The sequence below is a fragment of the Bison bison genome, unplaced genomic scaffold (assembly GCF_000754665.1).
Source record: "Bison bison bison isolate TAMUID 2011002044 unplaced genomic scaffold, Bison_UMD1.0 scf7180017864057, whole genome shotgun sequence".
Taxonomy (NCBI): Eukaryota; Metazoa; Chordata; class Mammalia; order Artiodactyla; family Bovidae; genus Bison; species Bison bison.
The window spans coordinates 4,661,646-4,676,897 of NW_011494629.1; the positions used below are offsets into that span (position 1 = coordinate 4,661,646).

A 15,252-nucleotide genomic window follows, 5' to 3' on the forward strand; every position below is an offset into this window, starting at 1 on the left:
ATGATCTCAGATATGCAGATGATACCACCCTAATGGCAGAAAGTGAAGAGGAACTAAAGAACCTCTTGATGAAAGTGAAAGAGGAAAGGGGAAAAGCTGGCTTAAAACTCAACATTAAAAAACTAAGACCATGGCATCCAGTCCCATCACTTCATGACAAACAGATGTGGAAAAAATAGAAACAATAACAGACTTTATTTTCTTGGGTTCCAAAATCACGTAGACAGTGACTGCAGCCATAAAAATTAAAAGATGCTTGCTTCTTGGAAGAAAGCTATGACAAACCTAGACAGCATATTAAAAAGCAGAGACATCACTTTGCCAACAAAATCCATATGGTCAGAGCTATAGTTTTTCCAGTAGTTACGTACTGATGTGAGAGTTGGACCATAAAGATGGCTGAACACCAAAGAATTGATGCTTTTGAACTGAGGTACTGGAGAAGACTCTTGCAAGGAGATCAAACTAGTCAATCCTGAAGGAAATCAACCCTGAATATTCATTGGAAGGACTGATGCTGAGGCTGAAGCTCCAATACACTGGTCACCTGATGTGAAGAGCTGACTCACTGGAAAAGACCCTGATGCTGGGAAAGATTGAGGGCAATAGGAAAAGGGAGCGACAGAGGATAAGATGGTTGAATGGCATCATCAACTCAATGGACATGAGTTTGAGCAAACTCTGGGATATAGTGAAAGATAGGGAAGCCTGGCGTGCTGCAGTCCATGAGGTTGCAAAGAGCTGGACAGGACTGAAGGACTGAACAACAATATGACTTTGAGTTACCAGAGTCCCTTCATCTGAAATTGAAACTCTCTCCCAAACACTTCACATATCAATAGAACAGAATAAAGAGCCCAGAAATAAACTCATGCACCTGTAGACAATTAATCTATGACAAAGATGGCAAGAAGATATAATGGACAAAACAGTCTCTTCAACAAGTGGTTCTTGGAAAACTGGACAGCCACATGTAAAACAATGAGAACAGAACATTTCCTCACCAACAACAAAAATAATCAAAATGGATTAAAGACCTAAATCTAAGTACTGAAATCATAAAACTCCTAGAGAACAATCTATGACATAAACTGTATCAACTGTTTTTAGATCAGTTTCCTAAGGCAAGGGAAATAACAGCAAATATAAACAAATGAAACTTAATTAAACTTACAAGGTTTTGCACAAGAAAGGAAACCATTGACAAAATGAGACAATGACCTAAGGAATGGGAGAAAATATTTGCAAATGATATGACCAACATGGGGTTATTATCCAAAAAATATAAATAGCTCATACAACTCAGTATCAAGAAACAATGTCAAAAAAACCCAAACAACCCAATCAAAAATGGGGCAGACAACCTGAAGAGAAATCTTCCTAAGAAGCTAACAGGAACCTGAAAAGATGGTCAATGTCACTAATTATTAAAGAAATGCAAATCAAAGCCACAATAAGCTATCAGCTATCACCCCTTAGAATAGCTGTCATCATAAGACCACAAACAACTGTTGGCAAGGATGGAGTAAAAAAGGAATCCTTGTATACTACTGGCAGGTATGTAAATCAGTACAGCCACTATAGCAAACAGTATGGAGAGTCCTCCAAAAACTAAAAATAGAACTATGATATGATCCAGCAATCCCACTTTTGTGTATACAGCTAAAAAATGAAAATACTAATTTAAATAGATTCACGCACTCCAATGTCCATAGAAGTATTAACTACAATAGCCAAGATATGGAAGCAATCCAGTGTCCATAAACATACAAATGGATAAAGGTCTGGTATACATATAAGAATGGATTATTGTTGTTGTTCAGTCACCCAGTCATATCCGACTCTTTGTGACCCCATGGACTGCAACACACCAGGCCTCCCTGTCCCTCACTATCTCCTGAAGTTTGCCAAGTTCATGTCCATTGCATCAGTGATGCCATCCAGCCATCTCATCCTCTGATGCCCTCTTCTTCTTCTGCCCACAATCTTTCCCAGCACCAGGGACCTTTCGAATGAGTTGACTGTTCGCATCAGATGACCAAAATACTCGAGCTTCAGCTTCAGTATCAGTCCTTCCAACGAATGTTCAAGGTTGATTTCCCTTACGATTGACTGGTTTGATCTCCCTGCTGTCCAAGGGACTTTCAGGAGTCTTCTCCACCATAGTTTGAAGGCATCAATTCTTTGGTGCTCTGCCTTCTTTACGGTCCAGCTCTCACAACCGTACACGACCACTGGGAAGACCACAGCCCTGACTATACAGAGCAGGCAGAGTAATGTCTGCTTTCCAACACACTGTCTAGGTCTGTCGTAGCTTTCCTATGGATTATTTCTCAGCCATAAAAAAGAATGAAATTCTGCCAATTACAGCATCATGGATGAACCTAGAGAACATTATGCTTAGTGAATTAAATCAGAGAAAGATAAATACTATATGATATCACTTAGATGTGGAACCTAAGAAATAAAACAAATGAATACATATATAGGAAAACAGAAACACATTACAGAAATAGAAAACAAACAAGTGCTTACCAGTGGGGTGAGGGAAGGGGACAGGGACAAGACAGGGTAATGGGATGAAGAAATACAAACTACTGTATATGAAATAGATTAGCAACAAGAAGATACTGCATAGTGCAGGGAATTATAGCCATTATCTGGTAATAACTTTCAATGAAGTATAATCTGTAAAAATATTGAATCACTATCTGTATACCCAAAACTAATATAATACTGTAAATCAACAATACTTTGTTTATAAAACACTATAAAGTTATATGTCAGTTACATTGCAATAAAAAAAATAAAAAATGCAACTTTAAAATACACTAAAATGAATTAACAGTTGATCATATGATACAGAAGAATGGATCAATGAGCTGGCAGACACAGCTGTGGAAATCACTGTAGCTGAACAGAAAAAAGAAAAAGAAAAGAAGGACAGTTTGAGACCTCTTAAACTACATGAAACATACTAACATTCACATTATAGGGGTCGCAGACAAAGGGGCAGAGGCCATATTTGAAGATGTAATAGCTGAAAACTTCCCTAACTTGGAAAAGGAAAGATATTCAGGTCCAGAAAGTACAAAAAGTTCAAACAGGACCAACCCAAACAGGAGCACACCAAGAAACGTTGTAATTACAATGTCAAAAATTAAAGAGAAAGAGAAAAAGGAAAAGCAACAAGTTATATACAAAGACAAATCCATAACTCCATGAGCTATGTGGAGAAACTGCAGGCCAGAAGGGAGTGACACAACATACCTAAAGTGACGGAAGGGAAAAGCCTACAAACAAGAATATTCTAATCAGCAAAGTTTCACATAGATCTGGAGAGATCAAAAGTTTCACAGGTAAGTAGAAGCCAAGAGTTCTGTGCCACCAAACCAAATTATAAGAAATGTTACAGAGACTTTTCTCTGTGAAAAAGAAAAGGCCACAACTAGATCCATGAAAATTACGGAAGGAAAAAATCTCACTGGTAAAGGCAAATATATAGTAAAGGCAGTAAATCAACCATGTATAAAGCTAGTAGGAAGGTTAAAAGACAAAAGTAGTAAAATTATGTATATCCATAAAAGTAGTTAAGGGATACACAAAACAAAAAGATATAAAATAGGATGTAAAAAATAATAAACATTCTGGGGGGGGGAAGAGTAAAAATTTAGGGTTGTTAAGTGTGTGTGAACTTAAAAGATCAGCAACTTAAAATAATCATGTACAAAGACAGTTGTTGTTTAGTCGCTAAGTCATGTCTGACTTTGACTGTAGCCTACCCGGCTCCCCTCTCTCCATGGGATTTCCCAGGCAAGAATACTGCAGCGGGTTGCCATTTCCTCTTCCAAGGAATCTTCTTGACCCAGGGATCGAACCCATGTCTCCTGCCTTGGCAGGCGAATTCTTTACCACTGAGCCATCAGGGAAGCCCCGTAAATAGAGCGCTATATTAAATCTTATAGTAGCCACAAACCAAAAATCTAAACATATGGAAAAAAGAGAAAGGAATACCAACATAACACAAAATATACCTATCAAATCACGAAGAAGATAACAAAAGAAGAAAGGAATAAAAAAGAACTACAGAAACAACCACAAAACAAGAAAATGTAAAGGAGAACATATCTATCAGTAACTACATTAAAAGTACATGGACTAAATGCTGCAATCAAAAGACAGAGTGGCTGAACAGATACAAAAACAAGAGCCATCTATATGCTACCGACAAGAAGCTCACTCTTGAGTTATAGACACACAGACTGAAACTGAGGAGATGGGAAAAGATATTCCTCCCAAATGCAAAGGAAAAGAAAACTGGGGTAGCAACACACACCAGAAAAAATAGACTTTAAAACAAAGATTGCAGAAGTGACAAAGACAGTACATAGTGATCAAGGGATCAATTCAAGAAGGATGTATAACAATTGTAAATACATATTCATCTGGCAAAGGAGCACCTACATATATAAAGCAAATATTAAGACAGAAAAGGAGAGACTGATAGTAACACCATTAATAGTAGGAAACTTAACACCCCACTGACATTCCTGGGGTTAGTGAACATCCCGAGAGAAAATGAATTAGGAAACACTGGTCTTAATATGTTATACCAGATGGACTAAATAGATAAAGATAAAATATTTCATCCAGAAGCAGAAGAATGACCTTTTTTTCAAGTTCGCATGGAACACTGTCCAGGACAGACCAAATGTTAGGCAACAAAACAAGTAAATTTAGTAAATTTAAGATGGGAATCATATCAAGCATCTTTTTCTGACCATAACTATAGAGACGAGAAATCAACCAGTTAAAAACAAATCTGCAAAAACACAAATATTTGAGTTTAAACAATACATTATTAAAAAACAATGAATCACTGAAGAAATCAATGAATAAATAAAAATATACCTACAGACAAATGAAAATGGAAACACAATGATCCAAAATGTATGGGACTCAGTAAGAGCAGTTTCATGGCTTATACCATTACAAGCCTCCCTCAAGAAACAAGGGAAAAGAGGAAAAAACCCAAATGAACAAACTAAACTTAACTTACACCTCAAGGAACTAGAGAAAGAACAAAACTGAAAGTTAGTGAAGGAAAGAAATGAACATCAGAGCAGAAATAAATGACACAGAGACTAAAAAATTTGAACAGATCAATGAAACTAGGAGCTGGTTCTTCAAAAGGTAACAAGAATTGATTTAGCCAGATTCTTCAAGGAAAAAAAGAGAGAAAACTAAAATCAATAAAATCAGAAATGAAAATGGAGAAGTCACAACTGACATCACAGAAATACAAAGGATCATAAAAGATTACTCACAATTATACACCAATAAAGTGAATAGCTAATAAATAAACAAATTAGTAGAAATGAATCTCAAGACTGAACCATGAACAAATAGAAAATTTGAACAGACTAATTAGTAGTAACAATATTGAATTGGTAATCAAAAAACTACAAACAACAAAGAAGTCTAGGACCAGACAGCTTCACAGATGAATTCAACATTCAGAGAAGAGTTAACACCATCTTTCTCAAACTACTTTCATTTTGAACTCATTCTATGAGGTCAGCATAGCCCTAATACCAAAACCAGAAAAAGATATAAAAATCACAGGTAATATCACTGATGAACACAGAAGCAAAAATCCTTAACAAAATGTAGCAAACTGAATTCAACAACACATTAAAAGGATCATATGTCATGATCAAGTGAGATTTATCCCAGAGATGCAAGGGATTCAATATCTGCAAATCAATTGATGTGATATACCATGTTAACATACAGAAGAATAAAAATTATATTATCTTAATAAATGTGGAAAAAGCTTTCAATAAAATTTAATATCCATTTATGATAAAAAAAAAAAACTCAATAAACTGAAACTAGAGGGAACATGCCCCAACATAAAAAAGGCCATATATGATAAGCCCACAGCTAACAATATACTCATACCCAAGCTAAAGGGGAAGAAGTAAAGCTCAGTGTTTCTAGATGATGACACTATATACAGAAAATCCTAAAGATGCAAGAAAAAAAAAATATGAGAGCTCATCAATGAATCTGGTAAAGCTGCAGAATACAAAATTAATATACAGAAGTCTGTTGCATTCTATACATTAACAATGCTCTATTAGAGAAATAATAAAATCCCATTTACAATTGTATCAAAAAGAATAAAATATCTAAAATAGATTTAACTAAGGAGGTAAAAGAATTGTATTCAGAAAACCTTCAGACAATGATGAAATGGACTGTTTAAGAAAGCTGGGTTTCCATGCTTTATGATCTGGTGCAAACAACCACTGTAAGAATATTTTGCCAGTCTGATTTCCCACTTACTTATAAAATTTATGAAATGATTTTTTCAGTTTTGATCAAGGAGCACATGTCAATCCCTCTTTATGTACAAAGTATGGGACAGGAATCTGTTTTAGAGTCAGCACATTAATTTCCTGGAATGATGTACTCTGGTCTACTCTCATGTCCTGAAGTTGCTGATCCCATGCTTGAAAATTCTCTATGCTCTCCTGTTGACTCTGGATTGTGGCTTTTCTCTGCTGGTCCCTTCATCATAAAAATCCTTTCATGAATTTCTTAAAACTTCTGATCTACTAGTAGTGGCCTTTTCGACTTTCCTCCAGGAATAGGGATTTATTCTCTCTTCTAAATTAATCTTGTCACAATAATGAGATTTTGAGATGGAGGGGAAATAAATGACTAACAGCCTGCCATTTGGATTTAAAAGTTCAGGGTTATCTTAAATAAAAATTAAAAAAAATTTTACAATGTTTTCCTTATCTTCTAATCACAGTCACATTATAGGCAACCTAAAAATTTCAGAAGCATTTTTAGATTAAAGCATTTACAGGTCACATCAAATTTTGTCACCATTACCTGTCAATTGCTTGAAGATCATTGGCTGGATTCCACGTAGGATCAAATAATACAACCACATTGGCACCAACAAAATTAAGGCCTAGTCCACCAGCCCTGGAGTAAATTAAAAAAAATAGCACATTAAAACAGTAAAAATAAATTTTGCTCTGTAACTCAATGATGCCAGGTTTCTATAACAAAATAAATACAGAATTACATTAACATTATAAAAGAAAGGTAATTAAAACACAAATATGCCACAAGGAAAATTACTATGGAACATTTTTTTTTTTTTTGGTACCACTCTAGAATATTCCTGAAGGACTATGGACAGAGGATCATAACATTGTATAGGAGGCAGTGATCAAAACCATCCCAAAGAAAAAGTAATACAAGAAGGCAAAATGGTTGTCTGAGGAGGCTTTACAAATAGATGAGAAAAGAAGAGAAGGGAAAGGCAAAGGAGAAAGGGAAAGATACACTCAAGTGAATGCAGAGTTCCAGAGAAGAGCAAGGAGAGATAAGAAGGCCTTCTCAAATGGACAGTGCAAACAAATAGAAGAAAACAAAGAATGAGAAAGATTAGAGATCTCTTCAAGAAAACTGGAGATACCAAGGGAACATTTCATGCAAGAATGGACAGGATAAAGGACAGAAATAGTAAGGACCTGACTTACTATTTCAGAAGAGATTAAGAAGAGGTGGCAAGAACACAGAGAACTACACAAAAAAGATCTTAATGACCCAGAAAACCATGAAGGTATGGTCACTCACCTAGAGCCAGACATCGTGGAGTGTGAAGTCCAGTGGGCCTTAGGAAGCATTACTAAGAACAAAGCTAGTGGAGGTAATGGAATTATAGCTGAGCTATTTCAAATCCTAAAAGATGATGGTGTTAAAATGCTACACTCAATATGTTAGCAAATTTGGAAAACTCAGCAGTGGCCACAGGACTGGAAAAGGTCAGGTTTCATTTCAATCTCAAAGAAGGGCAATGCCAACGAATGTTCAAACTACCATATAACTGCACTCAGTTCACATGCTAGCAAGCTTATGCTCAAAATCCTACAAGCTAGGCTTCAGCAGTACATGAACTGAGAACTTCCGGATGTACAAGCTGGGTTTAGAAAAGGCAGAGGAACCAGAGACCAAATTGCTAACATTTGTTGGATCATAGAGAAAGTAAGGGAAATCCAGAAAAACATCAATATGTGCTTCAGTGACTATGCTAAAGCCTTTGACTGTGTGGATCACAGCAAACAATGGAAATTCTTAGAGATGGGAATACCAGACCACCTTACCTATCTCCTGAGAAACCTGTATGCAGGTCAAGAAGGAACAGTTAGAACCAGCCATGGAACAACAGACTGGTTCAAGACTGGGAAAGGAGTATGACAAAGCTCTGTGTTCTCACCCTGCTTACTTAACTTCTATGCAGATCACTTCATATGAAATGCTGGGCTGGATGAAGCTCAAGGTGGAATCAAGACTGCCAGGAGAAACATCAACAACGTCACATATGCAGATGATACCACTCTAATGGCATAAAGTGAAGCGGAACTAAAGAGCCTTTTTTTGAGGGTGAAAGAGGAGAGTGAAAAATCTGGCTTAAAACTCATCATTCAAATACTAAGATCACAGCATATGGTCCCATCACTATATAGCAAACAGAAGGGGAAAAAGTGGAAGCAGTGACAAATTTTCTTTTCTTGGGCTCCAAAATCACTACAGCCAGTGACTGCAACCATGAAATTAGAAGATGCTTGCTCCTTGGAAGGAAAGCTATAACAGACCCAGACAGTATATTAAAAAGCAACAAAATCACTTTGCCAGCAAAGGTCTGTATAGTCAAAGCTATAGTTTTTCCAGTAGTCATGTATGGATATGAGAGCTGGAGCATAAAGAAGGCTGAGCACCAAAGAACTGATGCTTTCGAATTGTGGCACTGAGAAGACTTTTGAGAGTCCTTGGACTATAAGATCTGATCAGTCAATCCTAAAGGAAATCAACCCTGAATATTCATTGGAAGGACTGATTCTGAAGTAGAAGCGCCAATACTTTGGCCACCTGATGCAAAGAGATGACTCACTGGAAAAGATCCTGATTCTGGGAAAGATTGAAGGCAAAAGAAGGGGGAAGCAGAGGATGAGATGTTTAGAGACCATCACTGACTCAATGCACATGCATCTTAGCAAACTCTGGGAGACAGTGAAGGACAGGAGAGCCTGGCGTGCTGCAGTCCATGGGGTTGCAAAGAGTTGGATATGACTTAGTGACTGAACAACAAGTGTAACAGAATATCTCTAAGAAATTTGAGCATTAGAGCTCATTTAAGTAGGCTATGCTGGTTTTTACATTTTTTGGATACTTAAATACTATTATCTAGGATTTTCCTAACATAACTTTTAAAAACTGCTAATATACTCTAGCTAAATAAATATACACACTTTAAAAATGTACTTGTCTTTATTCCTCTAAGTGCAGCTGAAAACCCTGGACATTATATATAAAATGAAACACAAGATTATGAAAGCTGGAGGGAACACAGACTGGTTACAGACCACAAGAGGAACAACATGGCAGTGAGTTTCCTGGCTGTATTTTTGCCTAATATATTCCAGACTGGAATACCAGAATGGGTTTCCATGCCCTTCTCCAGGGAAATCTCAACCCAGGGATCGAACCTGGGTCTCTTGCATTGCAGGCAGATTCTTTACTGTCTGAGTCACCTGGGAAGTTCCTTGGGAGAAGCCAGCAAACAGTCACAGACCAAAAAAAAAAAAGAAAGAAACCTAAGAAAAGCCTCTTCCTTTAGGCAAAGAACCAGGAAAGGCATAGAGTTTTAAGACAGAAAAATGAAAACAATAACCAGCCTATTATTGCAAACACAATAGAAAAAAAAAATCTGTAGGCCTAACCCTAACTTGGTCATCCAAGACTGAGTGGGGAGACTAAATTTCCATCTTTGCCTGACAGTAAAGAGGTGCCTCTCATTCTCATTCAGGTGGTGTCTGGGAAGACTGATAAAGGAGCTGGAACTTTTGACTTCTGCCAAGCTAAAACCAAGGTCCCCTCTGTAGTGTGGGGAAAACCATGCAGAAATAGCAATAAAGTGCCTCAATCTCAACATAGGCCAAGCAAGAGACATGGATTTCTACCTAATGTGTCTGGCATGGTGTCTGGCTAAAATAGAAGTTATACATAAGATACACAGTCTCATAACATAATACTCAAAACATCGAATATACAATAAAAAATTACTACTCTTATCAATATCTAGGAAAATCTCAATTTCTATGAGAAAAGACAATTAACATGGATAACACTGCAAAGAATCAGATGTTCGAATTATCTGACAAGGATTTAAATGCAGCCACAATAAAAACGCTTCAAAAATGCTTGATATGTTTGAAACAAATTAAAAATATTAAGTCTCAGCAAAGAAAGAGAGGATACCAAACAAAAAATTTTAGAACTGAAAAATAACTGAATAACAAAACTTGCTGGTTGGATGACAGACAACAGAATCAATAAAATAGGAGCAGGTCAATATTATTTGCCCAATCCACACAACAGAAAGAAAATGCCCAGGAAAAAAAAAAAAGTCTTAGAGGCCTGAGAGACAGACATAAAAGAGCTAATACTTGTATCAAGAGAAAAGAGAGAGTGACACTGAATGAAAAGGTACTGAAAGAAATATAGCTGAAAACTTCCCAAATTTGGGGAAAAAGATAAACTTATAGAATGCAAAAACTGCATGAACTCCAAAATGATAAACCCAAAGAAAACTATGTTTAGATATAGCGTAATTCAGTTCAGTTCAGTTCAGTCGCTCAGTTGTGTCCGACTCTGCGACCCCATGAATCGCAGCACGCCAGGCCTCCCTGTCCATAACCAACTCCCGGAGTTCACTCAGACTCGTGTCCATTGAGTCAGTGATGCCATCCAGCCATTCCATCCTCTATCGTCCCCTTCTCCTCCGGCCCTCAATCCCTCCCAGCATCAGGTCTTTTCCAATGAATCAACTCTTCACATGAAGTGGCCAGAGTATTGGAGTTTCAGCTTTAGCATCAGTCCTTCCAATGAACACCCAGGACTGATCTCCTTTAGGATGGACTGGTTGGACTTCCTTGCAGTCCAAAGGACTCTTAAGAGTCTTCTCCAACACCACAGTTCAAAAGCATCAATTCTTCGGCATTCAGCTTTCTTCACAGTCCAACTCTCACATCCATACATGACCACAGGAAAAACCATAGCCTTGACTAGACGGACCTTTGTTGGCAAAGTAATGTCTCTGCTTTTCAATATGCTATCTAGGCTGGTCATAATTTTCCTTCCAAGGAGTAAGCATGTTTTAATTTCATGGCTCCAATCACCATCTGCAGTGATTTTGGAGCCCCCAAAAATAAAGTCTGACACTGTTTCCACTGTTTCCCCATCTATTGTACATGAAGTGATGGGACCAGATGCCATGATCTTCGTTTTCTGAATGTTGAGCTTTAAGCTAACTTTTTCCCTCTCCTCTTTCAATTTCATCAAGAGGCTCTTTAGTTCCTCTTCACTTTCTGCCATAAGGGTGGTGTCATCTGCATATCTGAAGTTATTAAACTTCCGCAAACGGAAGACAAACTCTTATAAGCAGAGAGAAATCGTATCAACGTATTACTTTTAAGGGAACATAAGTTCAAATAACAGTAGATTTCTCATTAGAAACCAAGGTGGCCAGAGGAAGCAGTACATTTTTCAAGTGCTAAAAGAACTGTCAACACAAAATTCTATATACAGTAAAAACACCCTTCAGGAATAAAAGGGAAATCATGATATTGTCAGACTAAGGAAAATTAATAGAATCTGTCACCAACAGACTTAGAAGCAAGATAAAACAACTAAAAAAGCCAACCAATATCCAGTCCTATCAAATTTACCTCAAAAAAGTTTTTTTTTTTTTTAATCATGAGTCCCTTCTTCATTTCTATTTTCCCTTCCCCTATTTCAAACGTTGATATCATACCTGTATGTATTACTTCAGTGGCCTCCAGTCTTCCCTTACCTTTGACCTCAGATCCATTCCCACATTACATAAAATAATTTTAAATACAGAATATAGAAAACTAGAGGCTTTCCAGGTGGCCTAGTGTTAAAGAATCTGCCTGACAATGCAGGAGACACTGGAAATGCAGGTTTGATCCCTGGATCAAGAAGATCCCCTGGAGGAAGAAATGACAACCCACTCTAGTATTCTTGCCTGGAAAAATCCCATGGACAGAGGAGCCTAGTGGGCTACAGTCCGTGGGGTCACAAAGAGCCGGACATGACTGAGCTACTGAGCACACACGCAGAGAAAACTAAGTATGCCACTCCTCTATTTAAAACTTCTCAATTTTTGGAGAGTCAAAGTTCTGTCTTCATTTAATTTGACCTCTGGTTAAAATATACAGTGAAAAGAAGCCACAAAAGATATATGCATATTTTGACAGTTTTAAAAATAAGAAATTGTTTAATGGATCTGACAAATTCATTTTTCTACCAGCCAAAACATATCAGAAGACAAATAATTCATTCTGGAATGAAGTTATTTATAAAGTTTTTTTTTTCTAAATATATCTAGCAAAACTGAATAATAAAATGTTTGTCTACTGATTTAAAGATTTCAGCTGCCTACACAGCTTTTTAGATTTTACCGAATACTGTTATCCTCTCATATTTTGAACTTTCTGTGTCTAAATACCCTATATTTAGCAATTATTTTATTATATAATGATCATAAATTTTGTATTTTTAAAAAGTAAAACTTAAAATCCAAGAATAAAATCAGTTTTCTTTATATTCTACGCTTTTCTAATCTCAACTTTTAAAGCCTGTCACTGAAGTTTTCCTCTTGCTATTTCTCCCTTTTCGGAATCTTTATACTAGATACTATTCATCCAAGGAGAGAAAATGTTAACAGTCTTCTCTTATGCAGTTTCTATCAAAATAGAAAGAAATTAATATTTATACAGCATCTATTATATGCCAGAAATGGTGCTAGAAATTTTCATTTATCCTATACTTTCATCCTCAACACAGTTCTATGAGCTATTGTTCTCATTTTTACAGATGAGGAAATTGAGAATCAGGAATATTAATTTACTTGCTTAAAAGTCATTGAAGTGGCTAGTGTCTGGATTCAAACCCAGGTATCCTGACTTAAGGTTCAATATTCAATAGAAATTGAATTAGCTCCTTTGGAAAATAACTTATTAGAGGCAATAGCAAAAAGGTATCACGGAGACTTAAACTCAAAGAAAGGAATGAGGTGAGATAAACAGTAAGGTTTGGAAAAAATTCTAAAAATAAGTAAATTAGGGGAGTAGGTGATTTAGATAACAAATAACTAGAAGAAAAGTCAGAAGTTTACCTGTCTACTATCGTGATGGGGAAATTTTTGAAAAATCAAGGTTCATAAGATTACATAATTAGACTATTGTGTGAAAAATCAACTAGTTATGATTAAAATAAAATTGGAGAGTAAGAAATATTTTCTAACACTTTACACCAAAAATAAGTCAAGTCAACTGTTCAGCAAGTTGTGACATGAATTTACCTCCGATGTCCTAAATAAGCCACAGGAAGGTTACCACTAGTTGAGGTAACAATCTTCAAAGATACTTTGAAGACTGTCCAAGTTAATTCAGAGGCAATATTTCTTATAAAGAAAAAAATAACCTCTAAACTCTATCTCTAGAGACGCGATGATTCTCTATTTGATGATAATACAATTCAGAACTGCAAACTTTTCACACCTGTCACTCCTCTCATATGGCTAAGCGCAAAAGCTTAGTCCTTAGGCAATAAAATACAAAAAGAATACAGCTCTTTTCAACCTGAGAAATGGTATTAAGACAAATAATCAACATGCAGGCTATTCATTCCTTAGGTCTTTCACATTCTATTTTGTATAAAAAATATATAAAAATTATATTTAACCGTATCTTAATGTTACACAAAAAATGCCATCAATGAATTAAATTTTATTGTTATGTATTAACTATTATAAAAATCCTGCATGCCATAATGAAGATCGAAGATACTGCATGCCACAACAAAGACCTGACACAGCCAAATAAATATTTATTTTAAAAGGTCGAATAAACTATTCTTTTACTGAGAAGCCTAAATATATTTAACCAATACCATGCTCATAGATAGGAAGGTTCAAAAGTGTTAAAATGTCATTTTTCTACAAAGTTGTTTATAAATTCAGTGATTCCAATAAAAATTCCAACCCAAGGAAAAACGCCAGAAAACTCTCCTCTGATGAACTGAATGAGATGATTATGGAAAGCTAAGCTTTAAGGTATTGACATTCCAGAATAAAGATTCACAGAATGAGAGTTCAAAAAAATAAATACATAATTTAAAAGACAAAAAATTAGTTATTTAAAATAAAATAATAAGATTGGAAAATGCCATTTTTTTTTTTCAGACATAGAGCCAAGAAAGATAAAAACACAAAGTAAGAGATCAAAGTTCACAGGTTTAAAGAATCATTCTAGGGGAATTCCCTGGTGGTCCAGTGGTTAGGACTCCGATCTTTCACTGCTAAGGGCCTGTGTTTATCCCTGGTTGGGGAACTAAGATTCTGCAAGCTATGCAGTGCAACTCTGTCCTCCCCCAAAAAAGAATCATTGTAGGAACACTAAAATCAGATAACCTAGTGACCAGGAGAGACACTAGAAAAAACTGAAGAGAAGCCACTGTCAAAGAAATAATCAAAGAGAATTTTCCAGAGTTCAGAAATACAAGCCTTCAGATTACACCCAGCAAAATAAATGAACAAAAACTCACATCAAGACTCAAATATCGGACTTCCCTGGTGGTACAGTAGGTAAGAATCTGCCTGTCAATGCAGGGGACATGGGTTCCATCCCTCGTCCGGGAAGATTTCACGTGCTGCAGAGCAACTAAGCCCATGCATCACAACTACTGAGCCACACTCCACAGCTCTGAAGCCTGTGCATCCTGGGTTCTGCACACTGCAACTACAGAGCCCATGTGCCTAGAGTTTGTGCTCCGCAACAAAAGAAGCCACTGCAATGAGAAGCCCATGTACCACAATGAAGAGTAGCTCCTCATGCTGCAACTAGAGAAGGCCCATGCAGCAACCAAAAGACCCAGCACAACCAAAAAAAATTAATTAATTTAATTTTTAATTAATTTGTAAAAGACTCAGATATCACTGTGAAATTTCAGATTACAACTGGTTGATTGGCATTAGACAAAATTTCAGAAATACGAAATACCAGAAAACAATGTTGAAGAACCAAAGAGCATCTTGATGAAAGTGAAAGAGGAGAGTGAAAAAGTTGGCTTAAAGCTCAACAT

At 36.4% G+C, this 15,252-nt stretch overlaps 1 protein-coding gene across 4 annotated transcripts in view; it reads right to left on the minus strand.

Moving 5' to 3' along the window:
* The window catches only part of LOC104985718 (DNA excision repair protein ERCC-6-like 2), a 158,752-nt gene that overhangs the window by 67,388 nt on the left and 76,112 nt on the right, over window positions 1-15,252 (minus strand). For all 4 annotated transcript variants that reach the window (XM_010836019.1, XM_010836018.1, XM_010836021.1 and 1 more), the window contains one exon: window positions 6,907-7,002. In XM_010836019.1, coding sequence (XP_010834321.1) covers window positions 6,907-7,002 — 96 coding nt within the window. The remainder of the gene's footprint in view (window positions 1-6,906; window positions 7,003-15,252) is intronic.